Source organism: Phascolarctos cinereus, unplaced genomic scaffold (assembly GCF_003287225.1).
Source record: "Phascolarctos cinereus isolate Bilbo 61053 unplaced genomic scaffold, phaCin_HiC Scaffold_5;HRSCAF=322, whole genome shotgun sequence".
NCBI classification, from domain to species: Eukaryota; Metazoa; Chordata; class Mammalia; order Diprotodontia; family Phascolarctidae; genus Phascolarctos; species Phascolarctos cinereus.
This window is the reverse complement of record NW_027555958.1, coordinates 229,781,718-229,803,359: the sequence shown is the minus strand read 5'-3', so window position 1 is coordinate 229,803,359 and position 21,642 is coordinate 229,781,718. Positions and strand designations below refer to the sequence as shown.

Below are 21,642 nucleotides of genomic sequence, written 5' to 3'. Positions count from 1 at the left end.
GTCTTTATAAATGCTCATCTATTTTCCTGGAAGACTTTTAGGAATATGATTGATGTTTATTTTACTGAAATAGCTTAGAGGGTAGAGGGGATACCATTCTGGGAGGGGGCAAGGCACGCTACACCTTCTGCAGCTGCCAAGCTTTCTGGTCACTGATGGACATTTCTTTCAGGGTTCGCTGGTGGGCATTGTGGGAAAGGTGGGCTGTGGCAAGAGCTCTCTCCTGGCTGCTATCTCTGGGGAGCTCCACAGGTAACCCCCTCAGAGCCCCAGACGCCTCTCCCCCAACCCAGTGCCAGGCTTCAGCTCTCCTTCCTCCACTGTCCTCTCCAGTCCCCTCACTGTCCCCACTTAAACTCCCCTCCTACTGCCTATCTTGTCTGGCATGACAGATTGAGGTGAGAAGGGGATTGACAGGAAGAGGCCAGGACCTGTGTAAGAACTTCTGGGGGAAGCAGATTGGTATCAGGTGGGAGTTAGGGAAAGGGGAGGGGGAGGATGAGAGATGGGAGTATAAGATGTGGAGAAGGACCGGGAAAACAGCAGATAGGCCCAGGTTCTCTTCCCTTTCTCTTCCCACATTCCCTTGGGCAAGACACTCATTACCCCATTTGAAGTTAAATTAAACTGTGGGTGGGAAAGTGTTTTAGAAATGGAAATGTAGGGGAAGGACTGTTTACAGTATTATTGCTATTTTCTAAGCTCTCACTGTGGAGAAAGGAGGATATAAAATGAAAAAGGACTTTCTGTGACCTTATCAGAGGATATATAATAGAGTTAGCTAGAAACTGACAAATGCTCCAGATGTAAAGTTAGATGCATATAAATGATGTCTGGATCATCTTGCATTAAAAAAAATGCAACCTATAGATATGAAGATTCATCTTTTTCTTCAGTAGGAGGGTGAGTTTAAAAGATTCCAATTCAATGAATGTTTATTTCATTTTCAAGTACTTATCTATATTAGATGCAAAGTCATATTACACCCAGACTACCCATGGTCATCTTCTGCCTGTTCTCTGCTTTCACATGGTAGCAAGTGGTAGTTAGGGCCAAGTCTATGGTCAGGGAGCAGTTTTTCCGCTATGTGTACAAAGTTAACTGACCAAGCCAGAACCCACAATCCGGGCATTATTTGTGTTACTTTCTAACCAGCCATCCTGTGGGTCATTATAGCCACTGATATAGGGAAGAGAATAAACATTTATAGAGCACTGATTGTGTGCCAGGCACTGTGCTAGTGCTGTTTTCACAAATAATGTTATTTTACAAATATCTCATTTGATCCTCACAGTAACGTGTAGGGTATGTGCTATTATTATTCCCATTTTATAGCTGAGGAAACTGAGGCAAATAGAGATTTAGTGATTTGCCCAGGGTCACACATCTGTTAAGTGTCTAAAGCCATATTTGAACTCAGGTCTCTATCCGTTGCCTCACCAGCCACCTCTGATATAAGGAACTGACATATGTCTAGATAGAAGGCAGTGTGATCCTCTGGAAAGGGTGCTGAATTAGGAGTCTGAGGACTTGGGGTTTGAATTTCAGCTCTACCACTGTCTCCTGTGTAACATTGGGCAAGACATTCCAGGAAGATCTTAGAAGACAAGTATTTGGGGCAGCTAGGAGGCCCATAGATAGAGTACTGGCCCTGGAGTCAGGAGGAGCCTAAATTCAAATCCAACCTCAGACCCTTACTAGCTTTGTAACCCTGGGCAAGTCACTTAACCCAGATTTCCTCCAAAAAAGACAGAGAAAAAAAGGATTTAGAATTGGAATTTGGACTAGTAAGGTAGGACCCTGAAGGGAGCAGTTATTCATGCTTCACTACTCTCCCTCCACCCACCACACCCACCCTTGACTTCCTGTAGGTTAAGTGGTCAGATCTCAGTAGCTGGGCGGTGTGAAGGCTTTGGTCTGGCCACCCAGGAACCTTGGATCCAGTTTGCCACCATTCGAGATAACATCCTCTTTGGGAAGGCATTCGATGCTCATCTCTATTGGAAGGTGTTGGAGGCCTGTGCCCTCCACGATGACCTTGCTGTGAGTGCCCTCAACCTCTAAAGACTTTCTTTCTTCTCTATAAAGGGACTCCCCCAGCCCCATCCCTCTCCCTGAAGGTACTCCCACCAGACTCACCATGGGGCCCAGGCAAGTAAGGTGGGAGTTTGGGTGTCTCATGTACCACAGCATGAGCATTTCTGGCACCATGATGCTGCAGACCCTCAGGGAGTTCTGCTCCACTTGCTTGACTGTTCTTCCAGGGGACACTCACTTCAGATGAGGCTAGGAAGTGCCAGGGCCTCCCTAGGGAGTTGGGGCCAAGCTCTTAGGATTTTTCTGGGATGGAGGGAGAAAGGAAGGATTAATTCAGAGCTCTTCCATGACCCTCCCCTCATCACATGTTATGCCCCACCTCATCACGTGTTATGCCCCCAGGAGCTCTAGGACTGCTGTCCTTATCACCCTGCCTGAAAGCTCTCTAGGGCTGGAGGAAGTAGGATGGCTCCAGCTTGTGCCCATTGGTGCAGGGTATCCCATGCCTGTGGGCACTGGTTCTGTTGGCCCTGTGACCTGGGACAAATCACTTTTCATGTGTTGATCTGCATTGGTACCAGTGAAGTTACAGATCCAGTCTAAAAAAACAAAAAACACGGGCTTTATATTCAGAGGACCTAATTTCAAATCTCACCTCTAACTACAAATATTATTATCTCCGTTTCACAAATGAGTATTGTTGTTCATCCTTTGTTTTCGAAGAGGACCAGTGACATCATGGGTTATGTCTTGACTTGTGCGTGAATTGGATTTAAGTGAGGCAGAGCCACTCAGAGTCATCAGCCTCACTCTTCCTGAGTCATCGAAGTCCAGTGGCAAGGCAAAGATGACTGGTGATGACCTGGAAAACCTTGGTGTCTAGCCATCTTTGTGGCCATTGGAATAAATTGTTCTCATCTGCCCATTTGGCCAGGGGAGGTCTTCACATGCTTGAGGTAGACACCCTGCTAACTCACCAACAGGTCTGAGGCCCCTCGGTTACCCTTCAAATGGTTTAGGCCGTCTACAAAGACGGTTTACCGGTGTGGCTGCTGCCCATGCTACAGCTTCTTGGAGCCACAGGTGAGAGTTGGGTGGCAGGTGGACACCGTAAGTGGATGAGCAGCCTAGAAAAGGGCTCGGCAAACCCTCCTGGGGTGTTCAGGGAAGATTAGCACAAGTGAGTAAGTGGAGGCTCAGAAAAGTTATGACTTTCCTATACCTGTGCAAACAGCTTGTGAGTAATCAGAAGTAGGATTCTAGCATAGAAGAAGGTCTCTCCTGACCTGTGGAATAAAGCAGCTTACACTTGATCAAACACTTTTAATGTTAACAAAGCACCTTTCACATGGGATATATCTCCTTTGATCCTAATGCCAGCTCTGTGAACTAGGCAGGTATTGATCCCATGGATACTCGCATGGATCTCTCACCTCATCATTGTGGGCACACCTTCTACCAGGGCAAATCTCAGCACATCCATATCTTTTTATCTCATGTGCTTTTCTTTCATAGCTTTCTATTCATCCTCCATGAAGAGAATTTTCTATTCAGGTGCTATCCCATCTTACAAATAAGGAAACTGAAAAATTTCAGTGATTTGCCCAAGGTTATATAACAAGATCTGAGACTCAAATCAAGGCCTTGTAACTCCAAATCTGTTGTTATCTTTGTACTCCTTCGTGCTGCTATGCCAACAGATCTTGCCTGATGGAGACCAGACAGAAGTGGGAGAGAAAGGTGTGACTCTCAGTGGTGGACAGAAGGCCCGCGTTGCCCTTGCTCGAGCTGTCTACCAGGTAAGAAGAGGACAGGTGAAGGCTGGGGTCTGGGAGAGTGTTGATAGGCTTAAGAGGGACTGACAGACGGAGGCTGACAGAAGGAAGATCTGCATTACCCTCCAGTTCCTTTCTCCTTCCCTTCTTATCTCCCCGCCCTCTCCCACTGTCCATTTTCTTTTACCTTCTGCAGCTGAATGGTAGCCCAGTGTCTGGTACATAGTAGGCACTTAATAAATCACAATCATATTGAATTAGACATACTATATGGTTGGGAGGGGGTTTCCTAGACCCAGCAAAAGCTGAGTGCTGGCCCTAGGTCACTTAGCTACCCTTGGCCATAAGGAGATCCTCTCAAGTTTAACTTTTCTTTCTTACTGCATTAGTGGCCCTTGTTCCCCTCAGTCTTTCTGGGGATAGGTCCCCTAGGAGGTTCTCAGAGGCCTTGTCCTTTGAGTCACGACCAGCCCCCCGCCTCCACACGTGGCCTGTGCCTTCAGTTGGTAGCTCCTCTCACCGTTCTTTCCCCAGGAGAACAAGCTGTACCTCCTGGATGACCCCCTGGCTGCTGTGGATGCTGATGTGGCCAGCCACTTGCTGCAGAAGTGTATTCTGGGCATCCTGGGACATACCACCCGGCTGCTCTGCACCCACCGAACAGAATACCTGGAGCAGGCTGACATTGTGCTGTTGCTCGAGGGTGGACGCATCATCCAAGCAGGTACCCTTGGGGTTGGGGGACAATGAGGCCAGGGGTGGGTAGCTACTGAGTATCAGCTTTCCTGTCAGCTGGAATTTAATTAACCCAGCATTTCATGGATGCCTACTCTGTGCAAGGCATTGAGGATAAAAAGACAAAAATGTTTTAAATAGTTCTTTGCTTTCTTTGTTGTTGTGTAGTTGTTTTTAGTTGTGTCTGACTTTTCATGACCCCATTTGGGATTTTTGTGGCAAAGATAGTGGAGTGGTTTGCCATTTCCTTTCCACCTCATTTTACAGATGAGGAGACTGAGGCACACACAGTTAAGTGACTTTCCCAGAATCACAAATGAGGCCACATTTGAACTCAGGAAGATGAGTCTTTTTGACTCCAGGACCAGCGCTCTATCCACTGCATCACCTAGTTGCCCACCTATTTGCCTTCTAGGAGCATGTAAACATGAGCAAATACAGAATAATTTAAGGTGAAAAGGGATAGCTTCATGGAAGGAGTAATGCCTGAGTGTCTTTGAAGGAGGATGAGACATTAAGAGGTTAGAAGGGAGGTGGGATGTCCAAACATGGGAACAGTGTATACAAAGGCATCCAGATGGGATGGAATTGCTGAGGCCAGGGAATGGTGAATAGACTGATATCGTTGGGATGTAGTGTATGAAGGGGAGTGATGTCCAAAAAGGAAGGTTGGAGTCAGATTATGAAGGTTTTCAGATGCCAAGCTGAGGAATTTGTTTGATCTTAGAGGCAGCCAAGGTCTGGAGCAGATGAATAACACGGTCAGATTGGTGTTTTACGAAGATGATGTGGAGGCTGGATTGGAGAGGGGAAGGACCAGAAGCAGGGAGACCAGTTAGGAAGCTGCTGCAGTAGACTAAGTGAGAGGTGATGAGGGCCTAAAGTTTAGACTCTAAACTATGATAATGGCTGTGTCAGTGGTGGTAAAGGGACAGAAGTGAGTGGTGTCGTAGAGGTAGAAACAAAAAAAATTTGACAATTGACTGGCTATGAGGGAAGGAGGGGAGGGAGGAAGGAAAGGAGGAAAGGAAGAAAGGAAAGAATGAGGGAAAGAGAGGAATGAAAGAAGGAACAATTTATGAAGCACTTACTGTGTGCCAGGCACTGTGCTTAGTGCTTTACCAGTATTATCTCATTTGATCCTCACAACAACCCAGTGAAGTGATGCTATTATTTTCTCTGTTTTACAGTTGAGGAAACCAAGACAGAGGCTAAGTGACTTGGCCAGGGTTACACAGTTAGTAAGTGTCTGAGACTGAATTTGAACTTAAGTCTTCCTGACTCTAGGTCCAAAATTCTATCCACTGCACCACTTAGTTGCCTCAAGAGGTGAGATGACTCTGAGTTTGGGAACCTAGGTAACCAAAACACTTGTGGCACCCTCAACATAAGTAGCAAAGCTTGGAGAAAGGATAGGTTTAATGGGGATAATAATGAATTCTATTCTGGAAATAATGAGTTTGAGCTGCCTATAAAACATTCAGATGAAGCTGTCCATCAAGTAATTGGGGCCATGAGACTAGAATTCAAAGAGAAACTAGGGCTAAATGTACACATTTGCTAGTCATCTGTGTAGAAATGATAATTGAATCCATGGGAGATAAGATCACAGAAAGTATAGAGAGGGGAGAGAAGAGCCTTGGGGGATGCCCAAAGCTGGACAAGGATCCAGCAGAGAAAACTGAGAAGGAGCTGTCCAGCAGTCAGGAGGAGAACCAGGAGTGTCACAAAAGCTAAGGGAAGAAAATATTCAGGAAGGAGGGGAATGAGGTCCACAGTGTCAAAAATGGCTGAGAGATTATTATTAATATTGTTATAATCATAACTGACATTTATATGGCACTTACTATGTGCCAGGCATTGGGCTAAGGACTTTAAAATTATCTCATTTCATCTTCGAAACAGCCTTGTGAGGGTTAGTTTTTATCATCATCATTTAGCCTATAGAAGAGAACTGTTATGGTGAGGCATGGAGATAAGACAGTCTTTAAAGGGCTGTCATTTGGAGTCAGGGTTAGATGTGTTCTCTTTGGTCCTAAAGGGGAGACGATGGGGACATTTGGGGAAACAGGGAGACGGTGGCTAAGTGACTTGCCCAATAAGTGTTTGAAGTTAGATTGGAACTCAGGTCTTCCTGACTCCAGGCCTGGTGCTCTATCCATTGCACTACCAACTGCCCCGAGAAGGAGCAAGGATTGATCAAAAAGGAGAAGGATTAAGAAAGGCTAGCAATGAAGATATTGTTGGTAACCTTGAGTGATGATTGGTACTCTGAAAATTAGGACGTCTGGACTCTGGTCCTAGCTTTGCCACCAGGATTGCCTGGGTGACTATGGGAAAGTCGTTACCCCTTTGGGGATTTCTGCTTCTCCACCTTTATTATATAATGTGTAGAATCATTCCTAGGTGCCTAGGACTGGTATGAGTATGAGATAAAAGGATAGATGGGAAAAGTACAAGAATTAGTGAATATGTGAATAGAATTTTTTCAGGAGAAGGGGAGATAGCTTTGGGACTTGTGGGTCTGATTACCTTGGGGCCTTAGGGAGAGCTGAAGCTCAGAGGTGAGTGAGATTTCTCATAAAATGACTTAGAGAAAATGGCTTTAGGACAGGTTTAAGAAATTATGAGACATGTATAATTGATATCATATTGCTTGCCTTCTCAAGGGGTAAGGGAAGCGTAGGAGGGAGGGAGAGAATTTGGAACTCAAAATTTAAAAAAGTGAATGTTAAAAATGTTTTAAATGTAATTGGAAAATATTTAATGAAATAAAAATGTATTTAAAAAAAAACAAAAGAAATTATGAGGCGACACGGCTTAGTTACAATAGATAGAATCCTATATTTGGAGGCAAGAGCATGTTCTTTTTGTTCAGTTGTTCAGTCATGTCTGACTCTTCTTGACCCTGTGGGACATGTTGTCCATGGGGTTTTCTTGACAAAAATACTGGTGTGGTTCTCCATTTCCTTCTCCAGTGGATTAAGGCAAACAGAGGTTAAGTGACTTGCCCAGGGTCACATAGAAAGTAAATGTCTGAGGCTTTATTTGAACTCAGGTCTTACTGACTCCAGAGCCAGCACTCTAACCACCAAGTCAAAGCTAGCTGCCTCAAATCCCACTTCTGACGCTTACTAGCTGAGCAAGCACTGGCAAATCATTTAATCCTTCTGAGCCTGTTACTTCATCTTAAAATAGGGATAACAATACTTGTAGCAGTTGTTCTGAAAAAGATCTGGGGATGTTAGTGGTCTGCAAGCTCAATATGAGTCAACAATATGATATAGGAGCCTAAAAAGGTAATACAGTTATCCCTTCAATACTGAAGGGGTTAAGGGCACAGTGCCCTTGTGATCTGGAAAATCCATGTAAAATTTTTTTGGCCATCCCTTCATACCAGAGAAGAAGTCTGAATTTTTTTTTCTTTTGTAGCATATTTACAATACCTTATTATAAAATTTGGGTTGATATTAGACAATCCTATACATATATTTTATGCATTTCTGAGTTTCTGAACTTTTTATGTGTCATCTGCTGGCCTTCGCATGTCATCTCTGGCTTCTGCAAAACTCCAAAAAAATTCCCATTTAATTTCTTACATCGACCTGCGATATACCAAAACTGCTATGGGGAAAATCATGATGTGAAGGGATAACTGTACATTCTTAGATTCCATTAAGAAGGGCATCAGCTTTCAGGAATAGGATGGTAATAATCCTACTGGGCATCTAGGTGGCTCAGTGGACAGCGCACTGGGCCTGGAGTCAGGAAGATTTGAGTCCAAATCTGGCCTCAGGCACTTTGTAGCTCTGTGGCCCTGGCAAAGTCACTTAACCAGTTTGCACCTCCCTCCCAGGGCTGTTGTGAGGGGCAAATGAGATGATAAATGCAAAGTGCTTAGCACAGTGTATGGCATATAGTATTGTTATTAATCAGTCGTTTTTCAGTCATGTCCAACTCTTTGTGGCTCCATTTGGGGTTTTCTTGGCAAAGGAAAATGGAGTGGTTTTCCACTTCCTTCTCCAGCTCATTTTACAGATGAGGAAATTGAGGCAAACAGGGTTAAGTGACTCACCCAGGGTCACACAGCTAGGAGGTATCTGAGGCCAGATTTGAACTCAGGAAGATGAGTCTTCCTGACTCCAGACCTGGAGCTCTATCTACTGTGCCACCTAGTTGCCTATAGTAAGCACTATAGACATGTTAGTTAGCTGAGTTGTTGTTATTGTTGTTGAGTCTTGTCTGTTTGTGACCCCACGGACCATAGCACAGCAGATTGAACAGTCCTGCACTGTCTTCTGAAGTCTGTCCAAGCTCATTTTCATTGCTTCCATGACGCTATCTATCCATCTCATCCTCTGCCGTCCCCTTTCCTTTTGCCTTCAATCTTCCTAACATCAGGGTCTTTTCCAATGAGCCCAGTCTTCTCATAATGTGGCCAAAGTATTTAAGCTTCAGCTTCAGTATCTGTCATTCCAGTGAAGAGTGTGAATTAATTTCTTTAAGGATTAATTGATTTGATCTCCTTGCTGTCCAAGGAACTCTCACAGTCTTCTCTAGTGCCACAATTCAAAACCGTCAGTACTACAGTGCTCAGCTTTCCTTACAATCCAGCTCTCATAGCCATACATTACTACTGGAAAAACCATAACTGAGACTATTTATATTTTTATTACATTTATAAAATGCTTTGAAAATCTTAAAGTATTCTATAAATGTTGGCTATCATTATTATTATTTTTTTATTGAACACTTAATGTGGGTGAGACACCGTGCATGCTACAGGGGATACAGAGATAAGTAAGACGCAGTCCCTGCCCTTAGGAACCTAATAGCTGTTTAAGACATATATAAACATCAGTAATATAAAGCAGAATATGATAAATGTCATAAGCAAGGAGCAAAATACCATAATCAAGATACAGAGTTTAGAGAAGGAAACGTTCACTTCCAACTTGTGGAGATTAGGGAAGACTTTCCACTCTCTTGAGATCAGAAAAAATCAGAGATTTTTTTGGGGGGGATGGGGGGCCCAATCAAGGGTTTAGTGACTTGTGCAAGGTCACACAGCTAGTAAATATCTGAGGCTGGATTTGAACTCAAATCCTTCTGACTCCAGGCCTGGGGTTCTATCCAGTGTACCACCTAGATGCCTCTGAAATCAGAACTCTTGTGTGCATGTCCTAATCTCTTCAGTATAATGTAAGTTCCTAGAGAGCAGCAGCTGTTTCATTTGGGGTTTTTTGTCTCTCTAGTGCCTTGCATGAAGTAGGTACTTGATAAATGCTTATTGAGTTAAACTGAATTGAAACTCTTTAACCTCGTGTTCAGAGCCTCCATCATCTGGTTCCAACCTGATCAAACATTCACCCCCATCACTTCGACATTCTACGTTCTTTCCAAACTAGATTTGTTGAATGAATCCCTGGGCATTACCCATGCTTTCCTGCCTCTCTCTATCTTTGCTCACCTCAAAATCTCCCCCCACATTTATGGCTGCTGACATCTGTTAAATAGGGAGGACCCTATTTGAATTTGGGGAAGTTATTCATTTTCTTTCTTCCTCCTCGTCCTCCCTAAGAGACATCCCTTATAATAAATACTAAGAAAGAATAAAAAGTTTGATGTAAGAAATTGAAAAAGTCTAATGTTGTATGCAGTGTTTCACACCCATAGCCACCTACCTTATTCTACAAAGAAAGCAGAGAGGGAGATACCTTCTTGTATATCTCTTCTCTGGGGCTAAACATGGTCATTATAATTGTGAAGTGTTTGGTTTCCATTGTTTTGGTTTTTTCTAGCTATTTGATTTTAAATTATTTATTTAGTATTTTATTTTTCCCCAATAACATGTAAAAACAGTTTTTAACATTCATTTTAAAAATTTTGAGTTCCAAATTCTTTCCCTCCTTTCCTCCCCACCCTCTTCATTGAGAAGGCAAACTATTTGATATAGGTTACACATGTGCAGTCATGCAAAACATATTTCCATATTAGTCATGTTGTAAAAGAAAACATAGACAAAAAAAAGACCCAAGAAGAATAAAGAAAGTTAAATAAAGTATGCTTTGATCTCTATTCAGACACAATTAATTCTTTCTCTGGGGATGGATAGCATTTTTCATCATAAGTCCTTCAGAGTTGTCTTGGATCATTGCATTTCTGAGAATAGCTAAGTCATTCACAGTTGACCATCATACAGTATTGCTGTTACTGTGTACAATGTTCTTCTGGTTCTACTCACTTCACTTTACATCTGCTCATGTAAGTCTTTCTAGGTTTTACTGAGAGCATCATGCTAATCAATTCTTATAGCACAATAGTATTCAGTTACAATCATATACCACAGCTTGTTCAGCCATTCCTCACTTAATGGGCAAACCCTCAATTTCTAATTCCTTGCCACCAGAAAAGAGCTGCTATAAATATTTTTGTACATATAAGTCCTTTTGCTTTTTGTTTTTTTTTTTTTTTATCTCTTTTGAGATACAGACCTAGTAGTAGTATTGCTGGGTCAAAAGGTATTTGTGGTGTTGTAGCCCTCTGGGCATAGTTCCAGATTGCTCTACAGAATGGCTAGATCAGTTCACAGCTCCACCAATAGTGCATTAATATCTCAATTTTCCCACATCCCCTCCAACATTTGTCATTTTCCTTTTCTATCCTATTAGCCAATCTAATAGGTGTGAGGTAGAACCTCCAGAATTGTTTTCATTTGCATTTCTCCAGTCAGTAGTGTTTTAAATCATTTTTTCATATGGCTATAGATTTTTCTGTTGTTTTGTTTTTGAATTTTTGTTGAGTTGGAGTCATTGTGTATATTGTTTTTCTGCTTCTAATGATTTCATTTTGTGTCAGTTTATATAAGCATTCCCCTGCTTCTCTGTAGTCATCATAGTCATTGTTTCTTATAGCTCAGTAATAATCATAATGATGTGTTGCCTGCAACCAGATTGTACACCGAACGGAGAGGCGTGAAATAACTTATGACATGGGCCAGGCGGAGTAGAATTACTGACTCAGTTTATTCATCTGAGGGCACAGAATATATAGGGAAGATCTAGCCTAACTTCAAAGAGTCCTCCCCGTGAGATACTCCCCAGAACATCTGCTGAGGATGTAACAATCATGAATTTCCTCCTTATCAGGGTTCCTAGATTGGGCTGTAGATTCCAAGGTTTTCCCAGGCGCCTAGGCGCCACCTGCATAGAGGAGTAAATATGTAAACCTAAGGTTCAAAGAGAGAGAAGGGATGTCTCAGAGACCTGTTTATCAGGAAGGAATTTGGGGAGCCGTACCACTTAATCCCCGAGCCCTTTGGGGTAAAAGCCTGAGCAGAGGTCAAACTCTGCCTTGGATCTTAAACCCTTGTCAGACTCTTAAGATCGGCCCTCAACAACTTCCTCCCTTCTCGAATTAGCAAGGAGCTTGAGGTGATGAACATCCGTTCCCAACACTGTGATCCTTGATTTAATTAAGGTAACAATGCAGGGGACAATAAAACATAATATGATGAGTAATATTGCCCAAGACAATGCATGAAGTAACAAGGCAGGTAAATTGTTAAATATATCGGTCTCACTTAATTTTTTCAGGATCTCTACAGCCAGATTTTTTGGGTTAATCCCCGGGGAGTGACTATCTACAATCACCTGGGTGATATTAACAAGAAAAGACAAATTAGCAGAAAGGTTACTATTATGCCAAACACCTTCTAAATGATTCTTAACCATGTTCCAATTTACAATGCTAGAATTATATGGAAAAGGAGTAACACATACCATAGTAAAGCGATAATCACATTTTAAAGTAGCTCTAAATTCTATTTCTGCAACTTCATCCCCAATAAATTCCACAGCATCTTTTAATGCATCCAATTTTCTCTCAAAATCTAAATCAATTTCCTTTTGTGTGTGAAGTGCCAATGACACATTCCTAGCCAATGCTTCAGTGTATTGTGCATCATGCACTTGCTGTGTAAATGTATGAAATGTTACTGCAGATGCAACAAGGGATGAGATAAGTGATACCAGGGACACAACTCCCCAAACGACACATTGGACACATCTCTTTTTTCTAACAGAAATCTCTCGATTAAGATAGTACAATGTTTGATCAGCAGGAGCTAAAAACCATCCCTCCTGTACTTGAGTAGGAAATATAGAATATTTAGGTCTTTCTAATATCATAGCTACAAATTCCCAAGTTCCATGTGCATAATATAAGCATCTATTTACTACACAATTTTTGCATACAATTTTATAATACCCATCAGGTGTCAGTGTGATGTTGGGTCTTCCCAAAAGAAATGCTTGATGCCTGGGTAAACAGGCAACTAGCTTTGTTCTATTATAAAAAAGAGCAATATCAGGTTTAAAGGGAGTGGCAGCATGTAAGTATATAGGATCAAATGCTGCCATTGCTAACCAAAGTTTTTCCTGATGTACACCATTCTTATTGATAATTCCTGGCATAATCCACCCCTGTCTTGCACCCTCAATATCATATCTAATTTATTCCATATTTCAAATTTTTCCCACTTGTAATTAGCTACACCCCTATACTGAGTATGACATTTTACCCAAGGTAGAACTTTATGCCATGCTGACAATACAGAGATATTAGAACAATCTGGCCAGGGAGAAAGATGAGTTGGCCCTTTCACAGATCTAGTAGTTTCCATACCAAACATAGATATATTCCAAACTATTCCCCTAGGAACAAATTGAGCAGAGTGAGTAATATTTTCTAACTTAACACAATAATCTATAAAGTCTACATTAATTCCAAAACATATTGGGGGTGTGCCAGTTTTGCCTTTAAAATTGTATCCTAAAACATCCTTCATTTCTAAGTCTTTAATTCTCCAATCCCTTTGTCCAAAAATTTCTGCCGCTTGTCCTGCGGGTATAATGTCAATAACTGGATCATCCCAGTGAGTAATCTCAGCCACGGGGGTTGTTAATGTATGACCAAAGCTGTAAAGTCTTTGCTTCAATAGTCATTGTTTGTAACAGCATCATCAGTTGCAGCAGCCATCCTGCCGAGCTTGCTCCTCACCGTCGCCTCCGGCGCTGCTTCTGTTTTCTTATGTCCTTTTTCCTCTTTGGTATTTGAAGTTTCTGAAACCTCCGGGTCATCTCTGAGACAGATTCTGATGTTACGTTCAGGGATCCATATTGGTCCTTCTGCACCATCTGGAAAGACAGAAGCATACCCTCGTCCCCAGGTCAATAATCTATCTGGTCCAAACCAATGATTGGTTTTTGGGTCCTTCCACATGACTCTTTTTTGAGTCTTTTGTTCCTCATAATTACTCCCTTTATGTAATCTAAAGTGTTTTTCAGCTGGGGTACAGCCTTCTCTATCAGGAGTAAGAAAATTTAAAGCATATACTGCTTGAGCCAATTGTCTTCGTGGCCTACCCCTGGCTTCTCCCCCTTTTGCTTTTGAAGAAATGTTTTAAGAGATCTATTTTTCCTTTCCACAATTGCTTGACCGGTAGGATTATAAGGAATCCCGGTAATGTGGTGAATATGAAATGTAAGACAGAACGTACGAAATGCATGAGAAACATAAGCAGGGCCATTATCAGTTTTTAAAACTGAGGGCACACCAGAAATAGAAAAGCAATGAAGCATATGATCTATGACATTTTGTACTGCTTCCCCTGCTTGTGCAGTAGCCATAGTGAAGGAAGAATAAGTATCAACTGTTACATGAATAAATTGTAACTTTGCAAAACTGCTGTAATGAGTAACATCCATTTGCCAAATTTCTCCTGAATATAATCCGCGTGGATTAACAGCCATTTTATATGGTGTGGGTATATAAGGAAGACATTTACAGCAGGATTTTACTATCTGTCGAGCCTGTTCTCTAGTAATCCCAAATTGTTTCCTTAACATAGAGGCAGACTGATGAAATTTGTCATGTGATTCCTTAGCTTCCTCAACAGACAACATTAACAGGGTTGGTCTAGTGAGGTCATCAGCTATCTGATTCCCATGTGTAATAGGTCCTGGAAGCTCCGTATGTGAAGGAACATGTGTACAATATACTGGGGAAGTTCGTTCCCGAATAGTTTTTTGTAACATCATAAAAAGTTGCAATATATTATAATTAGATGACACTTTAATTTGAGCAGTTTCTATGTTATTAACCATTCCTACTGCATATTTACTGTCTGAAAATATATTAAGAGGACCAGAATATCTTTGTAGTACTAATATTATAGCATAAATTTCATTTTGTTGTGTAGAATCAAATGGTGTATGTGCTGCATATCTCTCATCAGGGGGAATAAAATATGTTGAAATGTGATGAGAGGAAGCGTCAGTAAAGGCACAGAGTGCTCCCACTATGGGATCCTTTTGCACTATCGTGTTAATAATCCACTGATGTTTCCTGGCAAATTGTAAAATTGGGTATTGGTATGTATTATCTATTTCCCCTTGAAAAATAGTAAGAAGCACCTGCCAAGAATGGTCTTGACTGAGCAATTCCTCTATTTTTTTTTATCATAAGGTTGATGTATAATACTAGGGGCATTTCCAACTAATTGTAATATTCTTTTGCAGGCTTTCTTAGCCAAGTCTGCTACCATAGAAGGATATGTTTGAAGGGTATATTTCGGCTGTGAAGGCCGAAAAACCCACTCCAGTAACTTGTCTTTCTGATGTATACATCCAAAAGGTATATCTGGGGTATCTAATATTGTAACTTCTAAAGGCACACCAGATTCTATGCGATGAGCCATTGCAGTTTCAATTGATTCTTGTATTTTTTCTAATTGCTGTTTTGCTTTTGTAGTAAGTGTTCTAGGAGATGTAGGATCAGGGTCGCCTCTAAGAATATCATATAGATCCTTTAATTCATGAGTCCCTATTTTTAAATAAGATCTGATCCAATTAATGTCTCCTAGGAGTTTCTGAAAATCATTTAATGTTTTTAGTTTATCTTGTCTAATACATATCTTTTGAGGCTGAATTTCTTTCATCCCTACTAATTGTCCTAAGTAGAGTAAGGAGGTACCTTTCGAATCTTTTCAGGTGCAGTCTCTAAACCATGGTCTCTAAGAGCGGTAAACATGTCCTGCATAATACCAGCTAATTGTTTTTTGTGGATGCCATTCACATAATGAATTATGTATGCTTGGGGGTATTTTTTCCTGATGGGATCTATAGCATCTGCTACATATTGCTGACACATGGTGGGGCTATTCTTCATCCCTTGAGGAAGCACCTTCCACTGATATCTTTGGTAAGGTTGTTTCAAATTTTCTGATGGTAATGAGAATGCAAAGTATTTACAATCTTCTGCTCTAAGAGGTATAGTATAAAAACAATCTTTCAAGTCAATTACCCACAAAGGCCAGTCTGCTGGGATAGCAATCACAGAAGGCAGCCCTGGCTGTAAGGTTCCCATAGTTATCATACGAGCATTAACTCGTCTGAGATCTGTTAACATTCTCCATTTACCTGATTTTTTCTTAATAGCAAATATAGGAGAATTCCATGGACTAGTGGAAAATTCTATATGACCTGCTGCCAATTGTCTGGTTATAATATCTCGAAGAGCCTTAATTTTTTCTAGACTAAGGGGCCACTGGTCCACCCATATGGGGGGCCCTTCTTTCCATGTTATCTTAGGAACCTGTACTGTTCTTTTCTTTTCGACCGTGACCCCTACTAAAAATTTTTGCTACTTACAGTAACATTCATATGTTTCAATAAATCTCTTCCCCAGAGGCAGTATGGAAGGTGTGGCAATACATATGGTCTAAATCTCCCTTGCTGCCCCTCCACTCTCCAAGTAAGCCATGCCGCGCTTTGTGCAGGAGCGGCTATTTCTCCTATTCCCTGTAACATCACATTTCCTTGATCTAGTGGCCAGTTTCTAGGCCAAGCCCGTAAGGTGACAACTGACTTATCAGCTCCAGTGTCTATTAACCCTTCAAATTCTTTTCCTTGTATCTCTATTTTTAGAGTTGGTCTGGCATCTGTGATAGTTCTATGCCAAAACAGTCCTGTGCTACCAAATCCTTCTGTCCCCCTTACCTTTTTTGTCATATTCCCCAGTTTTTTATAATCCATTACAATCATTTGTGCTATTCTTTCCCCTTTTTGAATGACAAAACGACAACGAGGAAAAGCATAAACCATAACCTCAATTTCTCCAGTGTAATCAGAGTCCACCACTCCAGGAATGACCATGAGTCCCCTAAGTGTCTGGGAACTACGGCCTAAGATTAAACCCACCATCCCTGGGGGTAATGGACCATGTACTCCAGTGGGAATACGTACAACTTCATCTCCAATGTTTTTATCAAGAGTGGAACTTAAATCTAATCCGGCACTACCTGGGGTGGCATGAATAAGGTCTAATATTGTGAGTCTTGTGGGCAGGAGCAGGGACTGGTTGAATCAATGACAGCGCTGCTCCTATTGTTTGGCGGGCGGAGCGGGCCCTCCGGGGGTTTAAAGGCTGTCCATTAACATCTGAAGTAGATCTACATAATGAAGCCCAATGATTTCCTCTTTGACACCTAGGACAAGGAGTAGTAGGGGGCTGAGACGTGTCTTCCTAAGATCCCTACAATCCTTTTTTATATGGCCAGGCCTTCCACAATTAAAACATTTTAACCTTCTCAGGTCCCTCTGATTGTTAGGAAAGGCAGCTGCTAGCATTTCTGCTTGGGCTGCTGCCATAGCCTGTACCTGAAATTGCGTGGTCCCTACACTCTCACACCGCTGAATCATTTCTGTAATATCCATATTGGACTTGCCGCCTTGTAAGGCTTTTTTACAATCAGCATTAGCATTTTCACAGGCCAATTTTTGAAGGAGTATTTCAGCTGCTTTTGAATCAGAAATGCTCCTTTGTATGGCTTGCGTAAGTCGGGCTACAAAATCTGGGAAAGTTTCTTGGGGGCCTTGCTTTATCTGAGTATACGAGGCTCCCCTATCTTGTTTCCCAGGAACCTTTAACCATGCCGCCCGTGCAGCCTTCGTAATTTGTTCATATGCTACAAGTGGATAATCTAGCTGTTGCTGCAGTGCAGTAAACATTCCTGTCCCTGTGAGCTGCTCCAAAGAAACAGGAATCAATGTTCTTGTATTGTATCCTGCCTGCTCTTGGCATTGCTCAATAAATTCTGATTTCCATATTAGATAATCTCCTGGCTCCAAACATGTTTTTGCTAATGAATACCAATCATATGGGGCCATGGCTGTATTAGCTATTGAATCTAATAAAGTTTGTACATAGGGACTGTTTGGCCCATATTGTACTGAGGCTTGTTTTAATTCTCTTAAAACTTTGAATTCAAAATTCCTATGTTCCCTAATCATCTGTCCAGGATTATCTGGATTCTCTTCTTCATATAGTGGAAACATCATGCTTTTTGGGATAGCTAATTTTAAGTCCATAGGCACTTCTTCCCCTCTGCTTTCTGCCCTTTGTATTGTCTCTTCTAACAAGCCCTTACATATTAACTTTCTCCCAGGCTGTTGTTTAACTGAAGGTAAATACACATCTTTCTGTTGCTTAGGGGAATGCACATTTCTCTGTTGTATAACAGAATACACATCTTCCCTCTCCTCTTCAACTATGCTCAATTGTTCCTCAAAGGCTTTATGCATTTCTTCTTCCTCATCTGTTCCTACCCCCTTATCTGCCCGTATCACTTTCTCAGCCACTAGTACTTTATCCGGGGCGTAAGACATATTTTTAGCACATTCCACATTAAAAAGGTAGCAATCGAGAATGCACCAGGGCCCTCTTCTCTGTAATATTCTCTTAGTTGCTTGCCTACAATCTCCCATTTCTCTAAATCAATTGTCCCTTCTGGTGGAAACCATGGGCAGCATTTTTCTATAACTTCTAAAAATTCCTGTAACTGACTGTTTGGAATAACTAAACCTTTTTCTTTCACTATTTTCTTTAGTAATCTTAGGTAATACTCTCTATCTCTTTTTCCACTTTGTACTTGACCCATACTTTTGATCTTAAGGGCGCCTCTTAAGATCGAAAGTATATATGTGGGCCTTTCCAAAGCGACACTATATCTTATGCTCTAAATACCGAGCCTGTTTCTAAACTTTTTTCTAATCAATTTTTTTTTTTATAATCTCCCACGTAAGCCTGGTGATTTTCCCCCTCTTAATCCTATTATTTCTATGGGGAAACCTGTAATGACCCTCGTTCCTTTTTACCTTAGTACCGTGGCGTTGAGCCACTTCAGGACCTTGTTTCCTGGTGTAGTGACCAGCAAGGATTTCTTCCTCCGGAGCGTTCAAGGAACCGACCTCACTCTGACTTTTAGTCCCTGTTCAGGTGCCAAAATGTTGCCCGCAACCAGATTGTACACCGAACGGAGAGGCGTGAAATAACTTATGACATGGGCCAGGCGGAGTAGAATTACTGACTCAGTTTATTCATCTGAGGGCACAGAACATATAGGGAAGATCTAGCCTAACTTCAAAGAGTCCTCCCCGTGAGATACTCCCCAGAACATCTGCTGAGGATGTAACAATCATGAATTTCCTCCTTATCAGGGTTCCTAGATTGGGCTGTAGATTCCAAGGTTTTCCCAGGCGCCTAGGCGCCACCTGCATAGAGGAGTAAATATGTAAACCTAAGGTTCAAAGAGAGAGAAGGGATGTCTCAGAGACCTGTTTATCAGGAAGGAATTTGGGGAGCCGTACCACTTAATCCCCGAGCCCTTTGGGGTAAAAGCCTGAGCAGAGGTCAAACTCTGCCTTGGATCTTAAACCCTTATCAGACTCTTAAGATCGGCCCTCAACAATGATGGTGATTATGATGATGAAGATGATGATGATGATAGTGGTGGTGGTGGTAGTGATGGCTAGTATTTATGTAACCCTTTTAAGTTTGCAAAGCTCTTTACACATGTTATCTCATTTGATTCTCACAACAGCACTGAGAAGCAGGTGCTATTATCATCCCCATTTTACAGTTTATGAAAACAAGGCAGGGAGAGATTAAGTGACTTGCCCAAGGTCATACAGCTAGTAAGTATCCAGGGCAGGGTTTGAGCTTGGGTCTTCCTCACTGACTCCAGATCCAGTGTTCTATTCTCTATGTCACCTAGATGCCTCATTCATGTACCACAGCTTGTTTAGCTATTCCCCAGTGAATGGGCATCTACTTTGTTTGGCCTAGACTTTTTTTTTAAATAGGCAATTGGGGTTAAGTGACTTGCCCAGGGTCACACAGCTAGTAAAGGTCAAGTGTTTGGTCCGAGGGTGGATTTGAAATAAGGTCCTCCTGACTTCAGGGCCGGTGCTCTATCCACTGCGCCACCTAGCTGCCCTGGCCTAGACTTTTAAGACTGTTCTTAGGACAGGGCTGGCCTGCCTGCCAGGGGCAGCTAGGTGGCACAGTATGTGGAATGCTAGGCCTAGAGTCAGAAAGACCTGAATTGAGATCTGGTCTCAGACATTTACTAGCTGTGTGACCCTGGGCAAGTCACTTAACCCTGTTTGCTTCAGTTTCCTCATCTGTAAAACGAACTGGAGAAAGAGATGGCAAACCACTCCAGTATGTTTGCCAAGAAAAGCCCAAATGGAGTCACAGAGAATCGAACACAACTGAAAAATGAATAACAGCAAGGTCTCTAGAAGCAGTGAGATGAAGTAGGTGACTCTTAAAGGCCCTGCCCAGCCCTAGGAGTCAAGGATGCCATGCAAGTTAGAACCAAGTTGGTTAGCTGGATCAGTGGCTATTAGAGGACACAAAAGGTTGAAGCACCATAATCATTTTTTGAGTATCTGTTGTTTTGAACATATGTAACAAAATGCTGTAACCCGTTGGTAACTAGGACTGACATCTTCTGCCCTCTATTCCATCCTCTAGGACCACCTTCTGAGATTCTGCCACTGGTCCAAGCTGCCCCCGATGCCCAGTCTGAGGATGTACAGAAGACTGAACCAGGTGTGCCTTTCCACAGTCACCCCATATTTCCTTCTCTCTTTAACTTCCATGCTTAATATTGCTGAGATTTTTAGACACTGGCCTAAATACACATCCCCTTCTCTTCCCTTCCTCACGGTCATCCCCCTACCATAAGTCCTCTGAGTGTGATTCCACATCTTCTCCTTGTACATCATTGTAGCAGCAGCCTTAGAGGCATGGAAGCCGGAGAAAGAGAGTGAGGAGTCTAAGGAGGTGGGTCCAACCTCCAGCCGCCTACTCCAGGAAGAAAGAAAGAAAGAAGGGGCTGTGGCCTTCCAGGTGTACCAGGCTTACTGGAAAGCTGTGGGTGGGTGTCTCTCCCTGGCCATCCTCTTCTTCTTGCTTCTCATGCAAGGTAAGAGCATATTTATGAACCCCCAGCTATCTTTATTCTTTTGCCCCTCCCTTTGTCCATCATCCACACCACTTGGGCTGGGCAGTCTCAGCTGTAGGATCCCTATCTATTGGGATGCTCACTGCCCTCCTTGAGAGGCCTGTATACATGGAATTGCATTCTCTCTCGCTCCAGGGGCTCAAGGAAGTGACCATGAGTGACACACTTCTCTCTCTAGTCCAGGGCTTCTTAAAAACTTTTTCCACTAGCCACACCTTCATGCTTCTTAAACTGTGGGTCATGACCCACAGTTTAAGAAGAGCTGCTTTCTTCCTCTGACCGTTGGATTATTGGATTTAGAACTAAAAGGAGCCCAGTGAATGAATGAATAAGGATTTATTAAACGCAAACTGTGTGAATGAATGGATAAAGAAGCATTTATTTGGCATTTACTATGTGAATACCAATAGAACATTAATTAGGAGAGACAGCTCATAAAACTCTGAGCTGAAGCTCATAAGAAGACCTGTAGGGCTGAGCAGAACCAGGAGAACATTGTACACAGTAACAGTTACATTATGGGATGACTGACTTTGATAGACTTAGCTCCTCACAGCAACGCAAAGATCTAAGACAGCTCCAAAAGATTCATGATGGAAATTGCTATCCACACCCACAGAAAAAAATATGGAGTCTGAATGCAGGTAGAAGCATATTATTTGCTCTCCTTTTCCTTTGTTGTTTTGTTTTATTACTTCATTCTTGTGGTTCCTCCCATTAGTT

The 21,642-nt window shown here is 42.1% G+C and overlaps 1 protein-coding gene across 5 annotated transcripts in view; it reads left to right on the top strand.

Moving 5' to 3' along the window:
* Positions 1-21,642, top strand: part of ABCC10 (ATP binding cassette subfamily C member 10) — a 42,220-nt gene that overhangs the window by 8,617 nt on the left and 11,961 nt on the right. For 4 of the 5 annotated variants that reach the window (XM_020976865.2, XM_020976861.2, XM_020976860.2 and 1 more), the window contains exons 7-12: positions 173-252; positions 1,872-2,043; positions 3,738-3,836; positions 4,347-4,536; positions 20,427-20,504; positions 20,686-20,880. In XM_020976865.2, the coding sequence (XP_020832524.1) occupies positions 173-252; positions 1,872-2,043; positions 3,738-3,836; positions 4,347-4,536; positions 20,427-20,504; positions 20,686-20,880 (814 nt within the window). The remainder of the gene's footprint in view (positions 1-172; positions 253-1,871; positions 2,044-3,737; positions 3,837-4,346; positions 4,537-20,426; positions 20,505-20,685; positions 20,881-21,642) is intronic. The other variant, XM_020976864.2, reaches the window with a different exon arrangement.